Genomic DNA, 20,349 nt, shown 5'->3' with positions numbered 1-20,349 from the left:
GAGAGGGGGTAGAATTGTTTTTGTTGGGATGTGTTTGTTAGATTGGGATTCCTTCAATTTACGCCCGTGAATTTGGTGCTGGAGCGTCCCCTTCTCCCGGCTAATTACTGCGAGCTTAATTAAACTAAGATTATTTAATTTAAATGGAATCAGGTACCTGAATTTTTTTTGGTAATAAAAATTGGATTTACCACATTTTTAACTTTTTATTTATTTTTTTTCAAAAATTAGAACTAAAATTTAATCTTATTTTTGTTAATATATATATATATATATGCATGCATCTAGATTTCTGAAGAGAAATACATAAAAATTTAGAGATATATAAATCATTAAAAAATAACATCTTAAACTAAGAAAAATGATCAAAGGTCAAATTGGAAAGTCCAAAACTGTCATAAAAAACTAGTCCAAATTCAATAAAAGCAAACCACAGGTAGACACTAGTATTGTGTTTTAAATTCACGTGGTAAATTTATATGTTTAAATTATCGTACATAAGAAAATATTAAATTAATTAGATTCAGTTAAAAAATAATCTGATATAATTAAGAGTATATTGTGACTTAATGCATCAAATTAAAGTGTTAATTTTATTTTTATATATAGAAATCAAATTTTTAATTTTTAATTTTGTAACGAGTCAAATAAGAATATAAAGAATTTATAAGCAGAGTTTGTCTGTAAATAGACGATTATGATCTTCAGGTTACATGTAAGATTTTTCTATTCTTGTAATACTCGGGCTTGAAAATTAGTTCGATATAAATTTTAGCAATTTAAAAATATATAAAAAAATATTTTTTTTATAATTTAATTTAATTTAATTTTTGTTATATTTGAGAAAAAATAAATTCGAAACGAAACTGAAAATAATTTTAAAAAAAATGGGTAAAAACTTAAGTTTTATGAGTGTTTTTAAAAAGAAAAATTAAAAATATAAGGGTCAAAATGTAAATAGAAAAAGTTCGATCACGTAGGACTACCCAATTAGGAACCTCGACGAACCAGACCATGGCAAGGCACGCTGACGTCGGTACCACGCGAGAGGCCACGCTAGCAATCTGCGTGCTCTGCAATCAGACAGCCCAGGATCGATCCCGTGCGGATGGACGGTACGGATCCGTTTCTCCCTTAGACGCGATTGAACGATTGAGATCAAACACGATAAATGGTTTAGATTCGTTTCCTTCTTATGCGCAATCGAACATATGAGATCAATCGCGATGGACGAATCAGATTAAGGCATGATGAGTAAAAATATTTCGCATCATACGAAACCCGAACCCTAATCGCCAGCATTCCCCAACTCTCCCGCCCAGAGAAGAAGGACCAGACGCCAAGCAAGGAAGCCGACCGCCGACCGTTGCCGCACCAAAACCACATCCGACAGCCAAAAAAGATAAAAACTCTCATATCCGCTGGGAATTCGATTATAAGTAACCTGTGGCTATATTGGAGCAAAACAAACTACAAGTGAGCGGAAAATCGCGGACAAAGATCAGCAGGGTCGCGGCAGTCCAAAACCTGCAACCTCCTCCGATGAACCCCTTCCCAGTTCCCGTTTCATACGATTTCTCTACCATTGTGTTCACCGTTCTATTTTCTGTATGTTGACCGAATGAGGAATCCCAACTGCGAAAGAGAGCCAGCAAAGCCGCCATACTCGAAAACTCTACCACCGGTAGGTTTCAATTTTCTGATTTTTTCGACCAACTGAAGTTCGCTAATGTATTTTTTGGTAGAGATACGTGTAAATTCAGCATAAACCAGCTAAAAACAAACAGGCCGAGGCAAACCACCGCCGTGGGTGGCGGTGCCGGAATTTCAAAATTAGCATGAAGGATTTTTAATACTGATTTTAAGTTTTTTTGGTATTTTTTAGGTACGTAAAGCGTGTTTAATCTCCGTAGAAAAATTCAAAAAATCTGAGAATCGCTAGGAGACGTGGTAGAAAGTATGATATTTCAAACATCGTTTCGGGTAAGAATCTATCACCATATTTCCTGTTATGAAATTAAAACTTAATGATCAATAATATGGTATTTTATGAAATTTAAAAAACTTTACGAATAATTATAGATCATTAATAAAACCGAAACCGATCAATTATTTATTTGTCTTGTTTAACTGATTATTTACTTGTACAGCTTTAAATACATAATAATATATTAAAATAGTTAAATAATTCAGTTGTGTTTCCTTAATGCATATATCGCTTGTTTTACATGATTTATAGTTAATTTATGAAATGTGAAATTAATATACAAATAGAAATTGCTTAATTATATAAATTAATAAATAGTTGTCTTACTGAATATCTTGGGAGATAGTAGACGGACCGGGTACATAGAAAATTCAACCGTGAACGTTACTCCATACCGGACAGGGTATCGAGGAATGGTATATTTGGCGCTCATACCAGATAAGGTATGGAATAAGCTTCTTTTATTTTCTCAATATCACAATTTATATCTTTTGTCTCGCCAATTGTCTTTTGGTTTACAGCAGCACATATACTAACTTAGTTATTTCTTATAAAAGTTAGTTTATAAAGTTTATAACTCTTATTTATGAATTATTACTATTCCGTCGAGTACACTACCACTTGATATAAAGATGGGGCACACAATGAATTCCAAAAAAGATATAACTATAAGTGAAACTATATTCTAACAAAAAAATTAATGGTGGATGATGACAAAAATAGTGAAGGATGGGAGAAGTGGATCAAGAGCTTTACATTGGAAATTTTGGTCTTTATGGCAAAAATGTATTATTTTAAATCAGTTCACGTAGATGTTACATGTTATTTAAGTAATATTTATATAAATTAAAATAAATTTATGTCATTATTCATGCATTAACATTTAACAATATTAATATTCACTAACAATAAAGTATTGATTTTAATTTTTTTTTCAGTTATATGTGAATGAAATTTAGAAAAAAAATTCAAGGTGTAATTTGAACATCTTTTAACAATTGATAGTGAATTATATGTTTTTTTTTTTTGATAACTTCTGCCAATATTAACAGAATAGTTTTGTGCATCAGAATTATATTTTATTTCATATAGTCCAAAAGCACCGACCCTTTCAAAGAACTTTCATGTGCATTTGATGTATGAACCAACCTTTTACTTAGGAAAGAGAAAAACTTAACTCTAACCATGCAAACAATAATTCAAGTTTATCACTCAGGATTCTGTAATTAGCGACTCAGATCTCACCTGATGAATGGTACGGAAAAAACCTACAGTAATCTTGTCATATCCAACAAATTGCCAGTGGGAGTTTTCTTCTTCTCATTTTCTTTTCCTTTTTATAAAGGTAACCCAAGACCCACATGTCAGAATGTGACCATTTCCTTATGCACATAATTGCCAAAATCCCATGACCTAAAGAAAAGGTTTATAATGTAAAGTCTTCTTAATGAATCAAAGCATCTGAAGATAAGCTAAAATGGTAAGGGCTTTTGTTTTCTTTTCCGTAGGTAGATTAGGATCCGTTTGGGATTATCGTACACCTGTTCATTCATGAAAAGTAATATCCACCGCAGATCACGGGGTTCATCAAATTAAGTACATTATAATTAAATTTTTTATTTTATATAAGGTTTTTAATTTTTTAAAATTTACAAATACATATTTAAATTTCTAAATACAAAAGAGTGAAACTTCAAGATAAATATATCAAAACAAAAAAAAAATATAACTTAAAAACTAATATTTTACGTAAAATAATTGAAAAAGAAACCAACACGCATAATATTAAACTGGCACGAAAATTAAAAATTTTAAATGACAATAAAATTTAACAATACGAAATAAGTGTAATTTACTTATTTATTAAACAATAGTCAAAGAGGTGTCAGTCGAAATTCGTAAATCCAATAAAAAAAATACTAATACGTTATATATTTATATATCCCAGCCAAAAAGACAAGATTGGCAAGAAAAGAAATGAGAAAAGCAGAACTAGATATCGAGGCTTTTTCCCTACAAATATAATCAGCAGGTTTGTGCATGTATCTAATGCACATGTTAGGATACCCTGACTAAATCTTGATAGTCGGCTATCTGAAGCATAGTTAAAAAGGAAAGTCCACAGTCCCCTGCAACTTGAATGTCATACACATTTTCTCTCTCCAGGATTACTAAATCTGTTTGGTGACAAGTCAGTGAAGGGTAGATGACTAACAAAAAGGGTGATGCTATTAATGCCTTTTAAACATAATACCCCTCTAACTTTCAAGGGAAGATTACAGTTAAAATAATTACACCCTTAACATTAAATTTAATATATTTCAGTGTAATTAATTTGAACTCAAAATCACGTAACATACTATAGAATATAATTTTTCTAACAAACCAGCAAAAAAGACAATCTTATAAGAAAACATGAAAAGAGTCCTTATGAGAATCATATCTCTTACTAATCTTCTAATATTTTATAGTAATTTAATGACTTTATCTAAAAATAATTCATTTCCTCTTAAACAAGCACCAGCCACAAGAATAGGAAACTATAACCATGGAATTAGACACTTAGCAAGAGGAGTGTGATTCTGGTGGAAGCTCTGGTTGCCGGATGTTAGCTATCTTTGGTCCTTTTGGGCAGAGATACTAAACTAACCATAAAGAAAGGGGGTGGGGGATGGGGGGTTGGGAAGCATGGGGGAAGGGTGACTCTGGTTTCATTTTTCTACCATTTGCAGTACCAACATATCCATTCGAGACAATACATCTTACAAGGTCAGAGAACCCTGTAGGTACGGAAGTTAACAAAAAATGAACTACACGAGATCCATTCAGTTAACAGTTTTAGAATTTAGTCACATAATTAAACAAAAAATAAGTCAGATGTGAACAAAATAAAGCTTACACATGGGATATAATCTCCCAATTATTTTAGTAGACTTGCATATCTTTAATAATAATTGTACATTATATGTTATTATAAGATTAAATCTAACTAAAGAGATCGAATAAAATTTAAAATGTAAACTTTTTGACATGCTATAAAGTATATAATTTAATTATATATAATTTCCAATTTTAGGCTAAAACAAATTAAAAATTAAGAAATTTGCAAAGTTAACAGTGATTACAATCTCAAATTACAAATAAGAATGCACTTATCTAAAAATTTTAAGAGAGAGGGGAAAATTTTATAGAAAAATTGGAGCGAAAATTTTTTGTTGTTCACAATAGAAGATCATTAAGTCATAAATCCAACTCACAATAGAATTCTTTATAGATGAAGGTACGTTTCTACTCTTATATTTTTCTTGGTAATTTAATACAAATTTTTTTTGGGAAATAGATTTTATCTCTAAAGTTTATTCTCCCAAAAATATTCTTATATCACAGACATTATATATTTTCCCTAACTACATACACCAACAACTACACGAGCTTCAACCAATGCATTTATATAGTAAGACAAACCACCACATGTAGCATTAACCTTTCAGTCATTACTAGTATAACTCCTGGTTCTCGAAATGATTTTTTAAAAAAAGGTTTTATTTGCTACATGAGAATATTATTTAGATATTCTACCATATATAATTATAAATAAATAAAAATATATGTAAATAGATAAAAATGAAAAAAAAAATAGTTTAATAATAACGGTGAAAAACTATAACATTTTTTTATAGAGATTAATTTTATTCATAATTGTTTTTTTATGAAATTTATTTATAACTGATTCTCATAATAACATATACCACCTCATACTTCTCCGCACATGCATATATATTTTAAATATCATTGACCTCGACCTTTTTAGTAACGAAAAAACTTGTTTTTTTAAACTCTGCTACCTGAACAGATTCAACCGTAAACTAGCCGGTCTATTGTCAGTCGCTAAACAGGAGTTAGAGGGCTACCCAAAGCTTTCACTGTACAATAGAAAACATCCAAGATATTCTTACTTTACAGCTAAAACGCATATATTAAAGGGAGCAAGAACACTTGCAATCTTAAGACTATTCTCCATAACATATTCAAATTTCCAACTTGAAGTTAAGTCATGCTTGGAGAATGTCTGAGGGTTGCTTCATGGCAAGTTTACTTCTCCCACCTTGTATTGCTAAATTCTACCTATATTTATTCCATACTTGAACTGGGTACAGAATCGAAATCTATATTTTACCTGCCACTACATGCCACCACCCGTTTTGTTCCCAACCCAAATTTGAAAGATATAATAGAAAAAAAAATCTCAAAACGAATAAAAGGGCAAACAAAATTCAACTATTCAATAATGAGTGAAAAAACCCAAATTACAGAGCATTCAAGAACCAACCAAAACTCTAACCAAAATACATGCCTAAATCTGGAACATATATATTAAAATTCAATCGCACAACTTTCACAAAACCAAAAAATCTGACCCCAATGTGAAGCCAATATAAAAACTCTAACATATATAAAAAGAGAAAACAATTAGAAATCCTAACTAAATATATTGACAAGATGAAAAATAGTTTTCTTCTTTAAAAAATGAAAACAGAGTTCCAGGGGTGAGTTGCAGCCTTAAGGGGAGTATCTACGACTCATGAAGACTAAATTTTAAGTACATCTATGTTATTCATTTTCTTATCGTTAACTGCTTGATTATTTTCTAATTATACCCCTACAATTACATTAGTTCATTGTAAGTTATTCTTTTTAATCTTAAATGTATTAACACATGTTACAATCTACGTTTAACTTTAAAACAATAAGGCCATGAATTGATGACGATTTAGTTCGGTACTAATTCACTGCAAAGTAACTTTAAATTTTCCATCCAATCAACATCTCAAATATGTTGCATCATACAGATTTTTTGCCCTAGTCTTCTTGCCTACAATTGCCTTTTTATTCAAGAAAATTAATTAAAAGGAATCTTGAGTTGCCAAATAACTAAACCAAGATATTAGAATGGCCCAAATCGAGCATAGCCCCTCCCATAGAAACTTGGATCCATGCTCATTGAGAACATTAAGAAAAGAATACTCCAAGTTCCAAGTTTAAAGGCTTTTGAACATATCGTCTGACCTTGGTCGTAAACAATTATAGTAACGGGATACCTAGGACGGCCACTCCTTTTTGTTCTTGAGAATTCTTTGTTAGGATTATTATTAAGTTATCCGAAACACTCCTACACGTGTTGAAAAAAGCAGGGGATATGAAGAACAAGCACCGAGAACTGCCCTTGGAAACAATGGAATCAACCATGGTCTCATTTCTTAAGCATGAAAACAAAATTCCTTTTTTCTTGCATATTAAACCCACAACACCTTTTACCATACTAAAATTAAAAAACAGAAACAAGAAAAAAAACTAATGAAACATAAGTTGATATTTAACATCGGAATCATGAATGGAAGAATACATAGATTATACAACCAGATGCCATGAGAACATGAGCAATTAGCATTGTGTATAAAAGATTTTACTCACCTTAAAGTTCGGGATTGACCATCTATTTGGGATCCAAGAGATATTTCTTTCATGAGCTTTGAAAATTCAACTGAATTTCATATTAACTGCACCAGGCAATCAATAAATCTGAGAACTTGGTAGTTTCTGTAACAGAACTAGATGGAAAGAGGGAGAAAAGATCACAACCTTAGAGGCTTCAAAAACAACGAGGCAGCCGCTGCAAATATGAGGACACGAGCTGGGCAATATCCGATAAACCAGGTAGGTTAGAATTTTTCATCTCAGCAATTATGGCTTCAATCCTTGAAATGTCCGGTACAGATATCGATAAAATAATTGCGTGTGACAAATACTGTCTACAGGAGTACCCAATAGAATCCAGCAGCCGCTGCAAAAGTGAGTTTGAAACTCCCTTGTTCCACGATTCTAGGATAGCCCTAACCTTTGGAAGATTGGTTAGAAACCCAGTTGCGGCCTCCCTTGGAGCTGCCTTCAGCAACATTACCAGGCATTCGGAAGCCATTTCTGCAATATTTGCTTCTTGAGACCCACTTAACTCTAGTAAGACCCCAACATTACTAGCAAAGTCCATTATGTCTCTTATGCCTTGCTGCTGGTCAACTGCATTACTTGCCTCGGAAGAACCATCACATAGGAGCACTGGTTCTTTAATGTAGTTGAACCCCTTTCTACTGCCAATGGAACGTAGAAGAAAAGCCCTACAGAGACCAAGAGTAGGTTCCAGAAAATCTTCCATATCCTTTGCATATACAAACTCTAGAAGATTCCCAATCTTCCTAACCACTTTCAGTTGAGAAAGTAGTTTTGATTCCATCTCGGGAGCAGACGCCAGAGCCAGACACAGCTTAACATCGCTTACATTTGCGGTTGACAAATCACCAAGCAGAAACTCAAAGCATTGTGAGACGGTTTTCAGTTGAAGAATGTCAGGAATGTTGATGTACTTAAACTCAATGAGCATCACAAGAAGCTTCTGCGCATAGATGGGGATGGGATCTTCGTCTTCAATTAAGTTGGGGTAGAGAGGAAGGAAATGAGAGTTCGATATGGATTTCAAATCTTCTGATCTTTCCTCATTTTCGAAAGGTTCGTTTAAGAAAATGATCATCACATCAAATAAAATTTTAAGACACAAAAATCTGGCGTCGCCATCCTTATTCCCCTTATACAGAACAGCAAGACTAGGGAGAATTTCACGAATAAAAATATCAGGCTTTTGGAGAACTACATGAGTTTCCTCTGCGACACACTCTAGCACTCGAAGAAGGGTTATCTGGAAGTCATCCCTGCCCTGAAAATAAACAGAAAAAATAAGTTGTATTCAGTATGCTACTTTCCAATCTTTCTCTTAGAGAGGTTTCTTAAATTTTTATGTCATAATGTAGGATTAAACTCTTCAGAGAAATAAGTAGTAGTGACCTATCGGGGCAAGGTAACAGCGAAATCTTGTCCTCCAACAATCAGTGTTTCGGACGGCTTAGAATTGTGTTTACAAATTACAAATTTTTATTTTAAAAATAACCAATTAGTCAGTGCTGATTGTAAAAATAAAAAATAAAAAATCAACTATTTTTTGAGAAAAAAGACATAAAAATATACTTTTTTATATTATAAATATATTGTTAATTTAAAGGGATACATTTATGTATATTTATTAAAAAAATAAAAATTTAAAAATTAAAGAATTAAGTATTTATTTTGACCTACTTCTAGAAATCTAGTAGGCACTAACCAAGCTAAGATATTAATGAAGTGCTCAAAATTGCCCATATATCTAAAAAGAGCAATCTCATATACCCTCATAATGGAGCGCTCTCGACCTATCTGACATATCTTTTGAAAAATAAGAGCATGGAATGTTATAGAAATATGCCTTTTTTTCTGGATGTTTGATTCTATGACTGGCATTTTTAAAGCTAGGATTTTCAACCAACATGTCAATTCTGCTGATCTTATCTGGGATAGGATGATTTGTATGGCTTCTTTATGGGTTATAAAGTGCATGATTATGTCTGACTCTTGTCTTTGTCTATTATGCAAAACAATTGGGATGCTATATATATGTTTCCCATTTTACCTTTTCTTTTATATGTTTTTCTCTCTTTCAGTGGTAGGAGAATACCTTATCCTCCCTCTAGGTATTCTCTTTTCGTCTCTAAACAATAACTTCTATTTAAAGTATATCATTTAACATTAGGAAATAGAGGTGACTGACCAACGACGAAGGGTCAAGCAATAGCTACCGACCTGGAATGGAGCCTCAACAACTTTCATGAGATTTGCTAACTGCTGCAGGACCTGGTGAGTCACCACTCTGTTCTTGAAGGATGAGCTCCCAAGTAGATGGGGAACAACAGGAAACAAATGAATGTTAGCCTTCAAAGTAGCTCGAGTATTAACTGCAGATATCTGCCCTTGACGCCTTCCTCCAATCATCTGTTGAATATCCCCAGTTATAGCATCAAGAAAAACTGGCACTGTAGATGCAACAACATGCACAAATGCATCTAAACACTGCTGCAAGTATCTGTCTTTCTCTTTTGACAATCTGTCCACTGTAGAAAGTAATCTTGCATTGCAAAAGAAGTGTGACAACCACCTCCTACCATTTTTACAAAGGAGGGCTACAAAAAGAAGTGTCTTTCCTCTCAAAATCTCACTTCCCTGCTCAATAAGAGACACAAGACCAGGTACCAGATTTCGGTCCTCTGCCAAAGGTGCAAGGTACCTTCCAACATTTGAATGGTTTCCTAATATGGCCATGTTTAGGAGGTTCAAGCAGACTTGCTGCTCTCGAGGACTGCACTTGACAAGGGCAGATGCTATCTCCTTGGATGAAAGTTTCTCTATAACTGAAGGAATGCTAGAAGGATTGAAACGAACAAGCCGAACCAAACATGACCCAGCAGTTAGCCTCATGCTCTCCTGTTTTCCAGTTGCTCTGTATATGTAACACAGGTTATTTATCACATCTTGGCTAGTGAAACGAGCTGCCCAGTGTCCCCCTTGACTACAAACATTTTCGATAGTCCTCAATGCATATAGTTGAGTCATATCATCTTCTCCTTTTCGTAAAACTGATGATATCAGAGAAATTAAAGAATTTGAAACCTGTATATAACGAACCAAATAAGTGGTGAACAAAACAGTAGAAGATAGAGAACGCTAAGAGGAATTATTACTAGGGGATTCAAAAAAAGGCTTCACTTCATAATCTTCAATTAAGAGAAGAAAAGAAAATAAATTCTTTAGTGAACAAATATTAACATGTCATAATTTGTTAAATGGATAGGAGACAGAATCAACTAAAACTTCTATGACACAAAATTGAAGGTTATGAATCTAACCTGCCAACCAGATGTAGACCTGCTGTCCTTGGATGGAGATTCTGATGGTTTAAGATCTCTGTTTTGATCATTCTGAGTAGAAATATAGAATAGTAACTCACCCAAAGCTGCCATAGAAAACCTCCTTACCTTTTCTTGCTTATCTCTAAGACCATCAGTAAGTGAACCTAAAATGCCAGAATTTGCCAAGTCATCTTCAATGAACGTAGAATGTCTGATTAACAAACCAATCAGAGAAGCTAGCTGAACACGCAAAGTTGAAGTCTTAGATAAGCGGAGCATTTTAACAAGTACAAGCATTATAGGCCCATTGGTCAAGATATTGGCTGCATCAGCATTACTACTCAACATCTCAAGATATCTAATTATATTTTGCTTCTCTGAAATGCTTGAACTGCTCCCATTAAAAATCGTTATAATCTTATTGTTAAGTACATCCAGTTGCTCCTTTGACATCTTCACAAAGTCTGATGCTTGCAGTGCCTCAAATGGAAGTGAAGGAATGATATCTGATGTTTTATTAGCTTTCCTGCTGGGCATTACAGGTCTTACTGCAAGATCAGATAGATGCCAAAGGACCTCCGAAAGGTTATTAGATGATTTTGAAGAATCAGAATCAAAAGCAGACCCTGCGCCTTCTTTAACTCTATGAACTTTGAGTTGAGGACTAACACTTGGTGGGGTAGCAGGCACTTCAACATGTTCAGAAGATGATTCCTCATCATGTGTTCTTGACTCATCTATGGCAGGCATATTACTTGCAGGTGTGTTATCTACTCGCATGTTATTATCTGTCACTTCCGCTTTTACCTGACTAGATAATTTTTCTTCAGGGATGTTATCAAGCCCATCTGATTCATCGGGTGTCTCATCTTCAATGTCTTCGTTAAAATCAAGCTCCATATCAGTGTTTTCAATTTGAACTTCAGCAGCATTCTCGGAGTTATTGGGTAAAGGCCTCCGGTAGTTTTCCTTCTCATTTTCCCTTTGTAAGTTTGTTTTTGCTATTCTTGACAACCTTAAAAGATTTACACGTTTAGTAGCAGTTGAAGGATCTCTCTGCTTCTCCTCAATCCTGCCAGAATTCTTTGTTTGTGTTTTATGGCCAGCTGGTGTACCCTTGACTGGTGTCTCATGAACTTTTAATCCTAAATTAGAGTTCTCTTCCTGCTTATGAACTCTTTTTGCATCTTTCTCACGATACTTAGGAGGGGTCTTGTTTGGTCTGCTACCATTATGTTCCAATAGGCATGGATTAGTATGTAAACTTATCATGCTGTCAAAAGCAGGCTGAGATGGCAATGGAACCGGAGTCAATTTGGTTCTCCAGAATGCATGACTACAAAGATCATGCCACTGTATTCTTTGAGCTGGATCTTTCACTAGAAGAGAATTGATAAGATTGATAAAACAACGACTTGGATTTCCTGGAAGGGAAGGAGTTGGATCTGAAAGGATGGATTTTACCAGCTGAGTAAACTCTCTACCTACGAAGGGAGGCCTCCCGATGTAACATTCATATAGTACACAACCAAGTGCCCAAAAATCAGATGCAAAAGAATGGACTCCTCCATCCTCAAACAACTCAGGAGCCATATAGGATGGTGATCCACGTTTTGCTTGCGGCAACTTATCAAGTACACAGAAGTAAAACTACAATCAGAAACAAACTATATAGAGCACAAAAGCTAGATATTTGCATTTAATTTAAAATATTCATTCATGAAGACAACCAACCGTGGAAGTAGGAGCTTTTGATATATCATCCAATTTTCTTGCCAATCCAAAATCACATAGCTGCATTGGAAAACAAAGGGCATTAAAACATAGAGAACATCAGGATAATAGCCCACCAGATTATTAATGGAACAATTTGTAGGTACCTTTATATGTCCATTCTCATCTAACAGGATGTTCGATGGCTTCAAGTCACAATATATTATTCCCTTTGAATGCACATATCTGAAAATAGGGATCAGTCCAAGAAACATTACACATGAGCTACAGTGCTTAGCAACTCCATAGCCAAAAGGAAAACTTAACAAGCATTCTTACTGTAAAGCTCTAAGAAGGTCGTGGGCAAGATCATGAATTGACTCTTCAGGCAGTTTACCATCCTGCAAATTATTTGTAATCAATTAGCAACTTCATTTTGAAAATCCATAGAGGTTGTCGCTTAGACACTCTTGTTTCTTAGCATAACAGATAATGAACAAAATACTGATTCTGCCTTTTCACTAGTTAGACCTCTTCAACATTTTAGTGCCAATGATGTGTTTTACATAGCCTTTTGAATAACTTAGAAGGATAAAAAAAGATAAATATGTATAAAAGGATAGAAAATATTGAAGATACCATTTGTTGGGGAAAAAGCAGCTCTCTATTGTTTGGTGCTAAAACTGGTAGTTTAGTATAGCAACGTGAGATAAAAAACATAGAAAACTTGATTTAGTTAAAAAGTTATAGTATTTGCTTAAGCCAGTACTCAAGTTAACCAGCAGCAATTAAGAAGCTTAAACAAACAACGCAAAACAGCATACTAATGGACCAGATTGTACTTCTGCATCGAAGTAATTCAGTACATGGTACTGGATTTTGAAGAAATTATATTAGACTTCTGCATCATCTCGTTTCTCTTTCTGCTCTTTCTAAATTAGAAGTTTCGCGATTCTGAAAATTTGAAGTTAAACTGTCCAAATTAACAATTTAGCAAATTCTGAAAGTGAGAAGTCAGCATTCAAGAGTAGAAAGCGATTAATAACACCTAAAATGACTGGACTTGGCAATCTCCAGCAATGAAATAACAGTTAAGTTACGTGACAGGGACACTTTTGCACTCCACTGGCCATAAATTTTCCACAGCATGACTAATCCAATAATTGTCAGATTGAACTTGTAAATTTTTTATATCAAACAAATGAAATTTTAACATAACAATCAAGTAACATATACCTGCCGTAATAAGGTCATGAGATCTCCACCAACACAGTATTCCAAAACTAACCACAAATGCGCAGAGGTTTCATACCTAAGAGAAGAATTTTAGATAAAGAAAAGGGTAAGATAGAATTTTGATGGAAGAAGAAACACTGTTAAATTTGTAAACTATATTTCAGTGCCTTCAAAATCAACTGGAAAATCTTTTCTTTTTCCTCTCTCTAGCTTAACTGTAACCTTTTTAATATAAATGAAAATGAAAACATTGGGAAATTCTTTGATTGCATTTCAACATTCCATCAATATTATCTGTCTCTCTCCCTTTTCCTCTTGTGTCAATTACGTTTCTCTTTTTTTTTTTCGTTTCATTGCATCCTCTATTAAGTACTATTTTTACTATTTCTTTTCGGCAGTTTGTTTTCAGGGTTCTAATATTTTCTAGAAAAAATCAAAACTCTCTTACACTATTCTGCTCTTGTTTCTTTTGTTTTGTCTTTAATTCTTCTGTTTATGAATAAAACTAATTATCAATATTGTATCAATACGAACAATATAATTTTTAAATGCCAGTCTTATTAGGCTTTTGAAGCAAAAATTAAATATATCCATTCTTACTCAAAAATGTTTTTCAGAGTTAAATGTGTATTCAAGTAAAAATTTATCAGAGCAGAAATTAGCCTGACTTGTATTTACGTAGCCAAATATGTCAAAACAACATTCATAATCTTTCAAACCAAAGCAATAAGCAAAAGATATTTTTAGCAGTCTTATCCAAGCATCAACAAAAATTTTCTCCAAAAAGACTCAACTTTAGAAACATATATATTTCTTCTTCAAAATCTATTTTCCGCTAACCATATAATAAAAAACCTAATGCCCATAATCATGTAAATAGCAATTTTATGTGATAATTAGTTCCCCTAAAGTGCACAATCCTTTGGAGGTAATACCACAGTATAAAAATCACTTAAAAGGAATTTTTTTCACAGGAAATATTTATGAAGTTCATGTACAATTTTAGTATTTTAACATTATCTTTAGTTTATTGTCTATTTCGGTAACACCACCGTATAAATTATATTTGGATCTCTTAAGTTTGATTAGGATTTAGAAACTGTTTGGTGGTAATGAAAGCCTACAGGAAGGCTACAAACCCGGCGAAGTGGGAGATGAAATCTATACACTTTCAGTCTTAATAATTTCATGTTCAACTTCGTCTCTCTGGATATCCATCTACCTTACCTTAACCTCACCTATTTGTCTTATTCTTTTACCATAACCTCCAACTTCCTCTTCTTTCTTTTTCTTCTATTCTATCCTATATCATAACCACATACTGGCTAGCCAGGATGACCAATCATAAAACTTTCTACACTTCATCATGTCACAACCCCTTACCATGAATAAAATTTTAGTACATTTGGATGATCTAGAGAGTGAAGAATCCTCACCTGCATGCGTGACAAAAAAAATGCCTTGTTATTTAAAGCCAATATAAAATAGAACAACAAATCAAGTGCCCTACAGTATATATTACAAGTTCACATTATTCAAATGCTTATAAACTAACAAGTATGACAACGTTCTAAACAACAGACTTATTCTAACTCAACCAGTGCTCTGGACCTCTTATAGGAAATACAAAAGACAAGAAATAAATTCCACCTATTGTAGTTCATAACTATTTCTCACGATATTTTATAGATGTTCGAGAGAAGTTCATGTCACCATACTAGTTCATATAAGGGGCAGAATACAAGAATCCTCAATAATCGTAGTTGTTCTGAACAAACAGTATCCTGAAGTCCAGTACACTGTTTTGAAAAAAGCAACTGCTTAAGTTTTGAATATATAGATGAACAAAAATAGTTTACCACCAATCCGTTAATACAGTACAGTCAGATTTGTCTACTGAAATGAATAAAAGTATAATTAGGTTAGTTAATTATCAAAAGAGATTATGCTTGAATTGCTTAAGAAAGAGAACAAGCTAACATCATTTCATACCCTCAGGGCCTACAGAAACAATGAAATAAACCTCCATTAATGATTCAAATTTGGATTAAGGACCTACAAAAGACATCCAATTGCTGAGTATTGACAGAATGATGAAATCAACAAGAGTTGCATCAACCATCTTCCTGTTTTCATTTTGTGAATACTTTAGGAAAAACGGGATACGATTCTGTATAGCTTTTCATGGTCTGGCTTCTTTTTCTTTTCTTTTTTAATGTTTGCAAGGAGATTTTATCCACTGATTGTTGCAGGAGTGGTTCTTCTCTCTGATAATATTTCCTTTTCCGTCCAAAAAACCACAGGAAAATTGGTCATTTGTTGATGGTGCTGAGTATATTGTTTTAGACCTTAACGGATGATCAACGTGTACTAATGGCAACCATAGCTAAAAACTCACACGCACAATAGCATAAACACCATTTTAAAGGCTTGTTCTGTGATAAGGAAAAGGGATAAGGACCAAATGCCCCAATCCAAGATTTAAACTATGACTGTAGTATGAAAAGAGCATATAAAGAATGATGATTAGCCCCCAGAGCTTGTTTGGCTTCCAACCTGTGCTTTTACTTTACACTAAGCAAAATGCTGTAGAATCGTGATTTCTAATAAATTTAGATAACCTATAAATATAAAGGGCAAATAATGTAAAACAATGATCTTCGAACTTCCTTATGAAAATGTACACCCTTTTTGCTCGGTCATTCTCTCCAGTACCTAAAAGTAATGGAAATGCATAATTGTTTAAGAGCAAAAAATCTTGTAAATAGGCTTAAAGTCAACATATTGATCAGTTAGAATGTCAAATCTCTCCTTGCATGAAACTTCCATAGAGTTGAATTTTCGGAAAAGATCTTAAATGATAGGAATACATGGTGATTCCTTTTTTCTACTTTAGAGTCTACTTATTACAGACTAAACAAAGATACTTATTCACCAAGAGCTAAATCATCATCCTCTTAGGAGATATAACCACCATCTCTTCCTTGCATCTCCTCCGGTTCATTTGAACATGTAAGTTATTTTTGTTTTAGATATTTATTACTCATTAAATGTTTTCAATTCTCAGCTAGTTAAACCTGAAAGTATATATTTTCTTGGTAAAAACTCCTTATAGTTAATCCCTTAATGGGATGTACAAAGAGTTAATTAGGTCATTATTTCTTTCGTAAAATGCTTATCCACTTCGGTATATTTGGGGCAATCATATTGCACTAAATTATATATATTATTAACAGCGATTTTATTATCATAATAAAATCTTTTAGATCATATTTTTTCGTTTTTTAAGATCAAAATAGTCATCTTCTGTGATAAAAATTCACAAACTTCATTTTTTATGGCACTAAATTTGGTGCTATTGTAACCACGGTCCATTTTTACTTATCCTTATCATTGGATTACCATTAAGGAAGATAAGGTAACATAATATGGATTTTATGTCTCCTATATAAACTTCTAGATTAAGTCTTTATTCTTTTTTAACAAGATCCCAAGTGTTGCCTCAAGATAGTTTAGAATCCCATGGAAAGGTTGTAAATGTTTTCCATCGGATCACACATTATTTGACTTACGATACTCTCAACATAAGCTATATTCGGCCAGTTGTTGGATAAATAAATAAATCTTCTAACCAATCTACCACAACGTCATCTTTCTCTTCACCTAATCTTTGATTAGGTTCAATAGGTGTCGTAGCTGCTTTGCAAATTTCAACTAAGTGTTTAGCTTGCCTTAAGGAGATCAAAACATATTTTAATTGAGAAAAGAACATGCCTTCTCTGGAGTATGCCACTTCAATATCCATGAATACTTGAATTTCTAAGTCTTTAACTTGGTATTTTTAGGGGAAGTCATTTTCAATTAGGTCATTTACGATTACAGTGACATAATCTATATATAAACTTAAAATAATGACTATTTCTCATAAAAGAAAATGTCGTAACTTCTCTTGTGAATGAATTCTTTGGAGTAAGCTCCCTTGCTTTTTGCAGTCCTGTAATCCGTGATTATTTTAAACAGTGTTTATTGAGAGTATGATAAATCCAAAATGCTAAATCGGCAGAAATCTAAGTTTATAATCACATAAACTTAAAATGATGACTATTTCTCATAAAAGAAAATATCATAACTTCTCTTGTGAATGAATTCTTTGGAGTAAGCTCCCTTATTTTTTGCAGTCCTGTAATCCGTGATTATTTTAAACAGGGGTATTTATTGAGAGTATGATAAATTAAAAATGCTAATCGGCAGAAATCTAAATTTATAATCACATAAATCTATAAAACTACCGAAAACAAATAAACAGTGCCTGAATTTAGGAATTTGGACACCTGCCTACTGAATTTACATATTTTTGTGAATGAAGTTATGTAAATTTAAAAAATCAAAATTATAGAATATTTTATATATGTAAAGGAGCCTTAAAAGTTTCTAAGTCTTTATTTTCAATTTCTTTAGTTAGGCATTTCTGAGCAAACCTCTTTTGGCTAGGTCGTTTCCTATTACATGATGTAATCAATAAATACAAGTCATGACTTACCTTAATATTTGTTAGAGAGTGTATGATCCCCTGATTTTTGCACCCACTATACTCCATGATGATCTCCAATAGGATTGTCTATTGAGAATCTGACGATTCCAGAATGCTAAGACGGAGAAAAAGCTAAGTCTAGAATTGCAAGAACCCAGAAAATTATAAACATTAAAAAAATGCCAGAACTGAAGAGTCTGATGGCACCTGCCCATGGGCTATGGGCGAACATCCATAACTTGAAGTGAATGGGGCGTTCCCCTTATATGGAATGTCACCAAATGAAAAGTCCATCATTCTACCTTAGAATATCCAAAGTGCAAACAGAACTAGCAATTTAAAAGGTCAAAAAAAGAAACAAGCATACACAACTGACCAAGACAAGAAAATTCTTCAACTTACTTCTTGAAGAACCTTGCTCTTCTGCGATTTGTCCGCGCTCTTAATTGCGAAATACTCTATGGTTTTCCTCTTTCTCCCTTTGTACACGGTCTACAAATTGTTCAAGAATAATTAAGCCATTTTTTAGGAAAAGTAATTAAGCAAATCGAACACGCCAATAACACATAAATTACAACTGATGAAGTATTAGAGACTTGAAATGCAAGGAAAAGTGAAGAAAAAAAAAATAAAAGAAGAAAAAATCTAGCTCATCTTACGGAGTATTTGCCACGACCAATAGCTTCGTAGATGTGAAAGTGGTTCATGGCTCTGCACGAGCTGCCTAGGGTTCGGAAGGCCTCTCTCGCAGTCGAAATAGATGGAGATACAGAGTTGGGTACGCGAGCAGATCAATCAGGGTAGTTCAAGAACAGATATATTTGGATTGGCTTCGGATATGATTGGAGTGAAAGACGGCTTGACTGATTGGTCAAATGAAGAGATACGGCAAACCAGAATAAGCGGGAATCTGAAATGCACATTGAAAATCAACTTAATCGAAACCTGAAATTAGTGAAGCAAAACATAGCATCGTCGTCAATGATTGTTGAGCTGCAAAAGTAGATGGCGGTTGAAGAGCACAGGTGGTCGATAATTGGCGTTGGGGGAAGAGTATAGGTTCTTCCTCTGGATTGTTTTAAGCATCGAATAACTCACGAAGATGAAGATTCGGAACAGGCGAAAGGCTGTCGCGATCTGCTCATTGTAGGAGAAAGAAGAAAAACAATTGATTGATTAAGGCGATAATTGGAGAATATTAGGAGATGAGAGGACGGAGATTGGAGAGGCCGTTTCAAGACCGAGAAGCCGCTTTCAAACTTTAAATTTCAAATTTCGAGTTTTAGCGCTTTTTTTCTTTTTGGTTTTTTGATTTTCTATAATTTAAGTTCTACGTTTAATGACTTCGAGTTGATCGAATGTGCCAAATACAAGTATAAAGAAAAATAAAGATAACAATGCTAAATTATTAAATTAATCTCTACAATTTTTTATTTGTTATAATTTAAGTTTTGATATTTTTATTATAATTTATTATTATTATTTTTTATTTACCTTAAAAATTGAAATAATTAAATTGTCTTTGAATATTTTAAAAATAATTAAAAAATAATTTTAATTCATTCATTAAATTAATATATTAAAAATAATAATTATAGCATTTGTAATGTCCTAATTAATTTTAATTGAAATTAAATTAATAAATAAATATAATTTTCTAATTTTTTAATTTTTATTTAAGGTAAAAATGAATAAAATTAAATTGATGATGTAATTGATAACGATTTTTAGAAAAAGACATAAACATTTGGGTTTAGTTGGTATTTTTGAAAGAAAAATCGGAAACTGCGAGTCAAAACACAATTTAAGAAAATTGCGTCACGTAAGACGCTCAGTTAGCAGCCCCGACGAACCAGAGCACGCCGCGTGGCAAGCCACGCTGACATGGTACCACGCGGGAGGCCACGCTGACAATTCACATGCCGCGATCGGACGGTCACGATTAAACGTGATGAACGGTCCAGATACACTATCTATTATACGCGATCAGACGACTCAGATCAAATAGCGATGAACGGTCCAGATTCACTCCCTATTTAATCGCGATCGAATGGTGC

At 33.4% G+C, this 20,349-nt stretch overlaps 1 protein-coding gene across 1 annotated transcript; it reads right to left on the bottom strand.

The window, feature by feature from the left end:
- Positions 1-7,211: 7,211 nt before the first annotated feature.
- Positions 7,212-19,587, bottom strand: LOC110819924 (kinase family with ARM repeat domain-containing protein). The gene is made up of 11 exons (XM_022049271.2): positions 18,952-19,587; positions 18,695-18,784; positions 15,145-15,197; positions 13,762-13,837; positions 12,865-12,926; positions 12,693-12,771; positions 12,547-12,606; positions 10,810-12,438; positions 9,710-10,573; positions 7,628-8,753; positions 7,212-7,545 (listed from the first exon to the last, which is right to left on the bottom strand). The coding sequence occupies exons 1-10, from the start codon at positions 18,997-18,999 to the stop codon at positions 7,638-7,640; spliced, it is 4,077 nt and encodes a 1,358-aa protein (XP_021904963.2). The 5' UTR covers positions 19,000-19,587; the 3' UTR covers positions 7,212-7,545; positions 7,628-7,637.
- Positions 19,588-20,349: the final 762 nt, after the last annotated feature.

The sequence above is a fragment of the Carica papaya genome, chromosome 3 (assembly GCF_054855325.1).
Source record: "Carica papaya isolate Zhongbai chromosome 3, ASM5485532v1, whole genome shotgun sequence".
Taxonomy (NCBI): domain Eukaryota; kingdom Viridiplantae; phylum Streptophyta; class Magnoliopsida; order Brassicales; family Caricaceae; genus Carica; species Carica papaya.
This window is presented reverse-complemented; position numbering and strand designations above follow the sequence as displayed.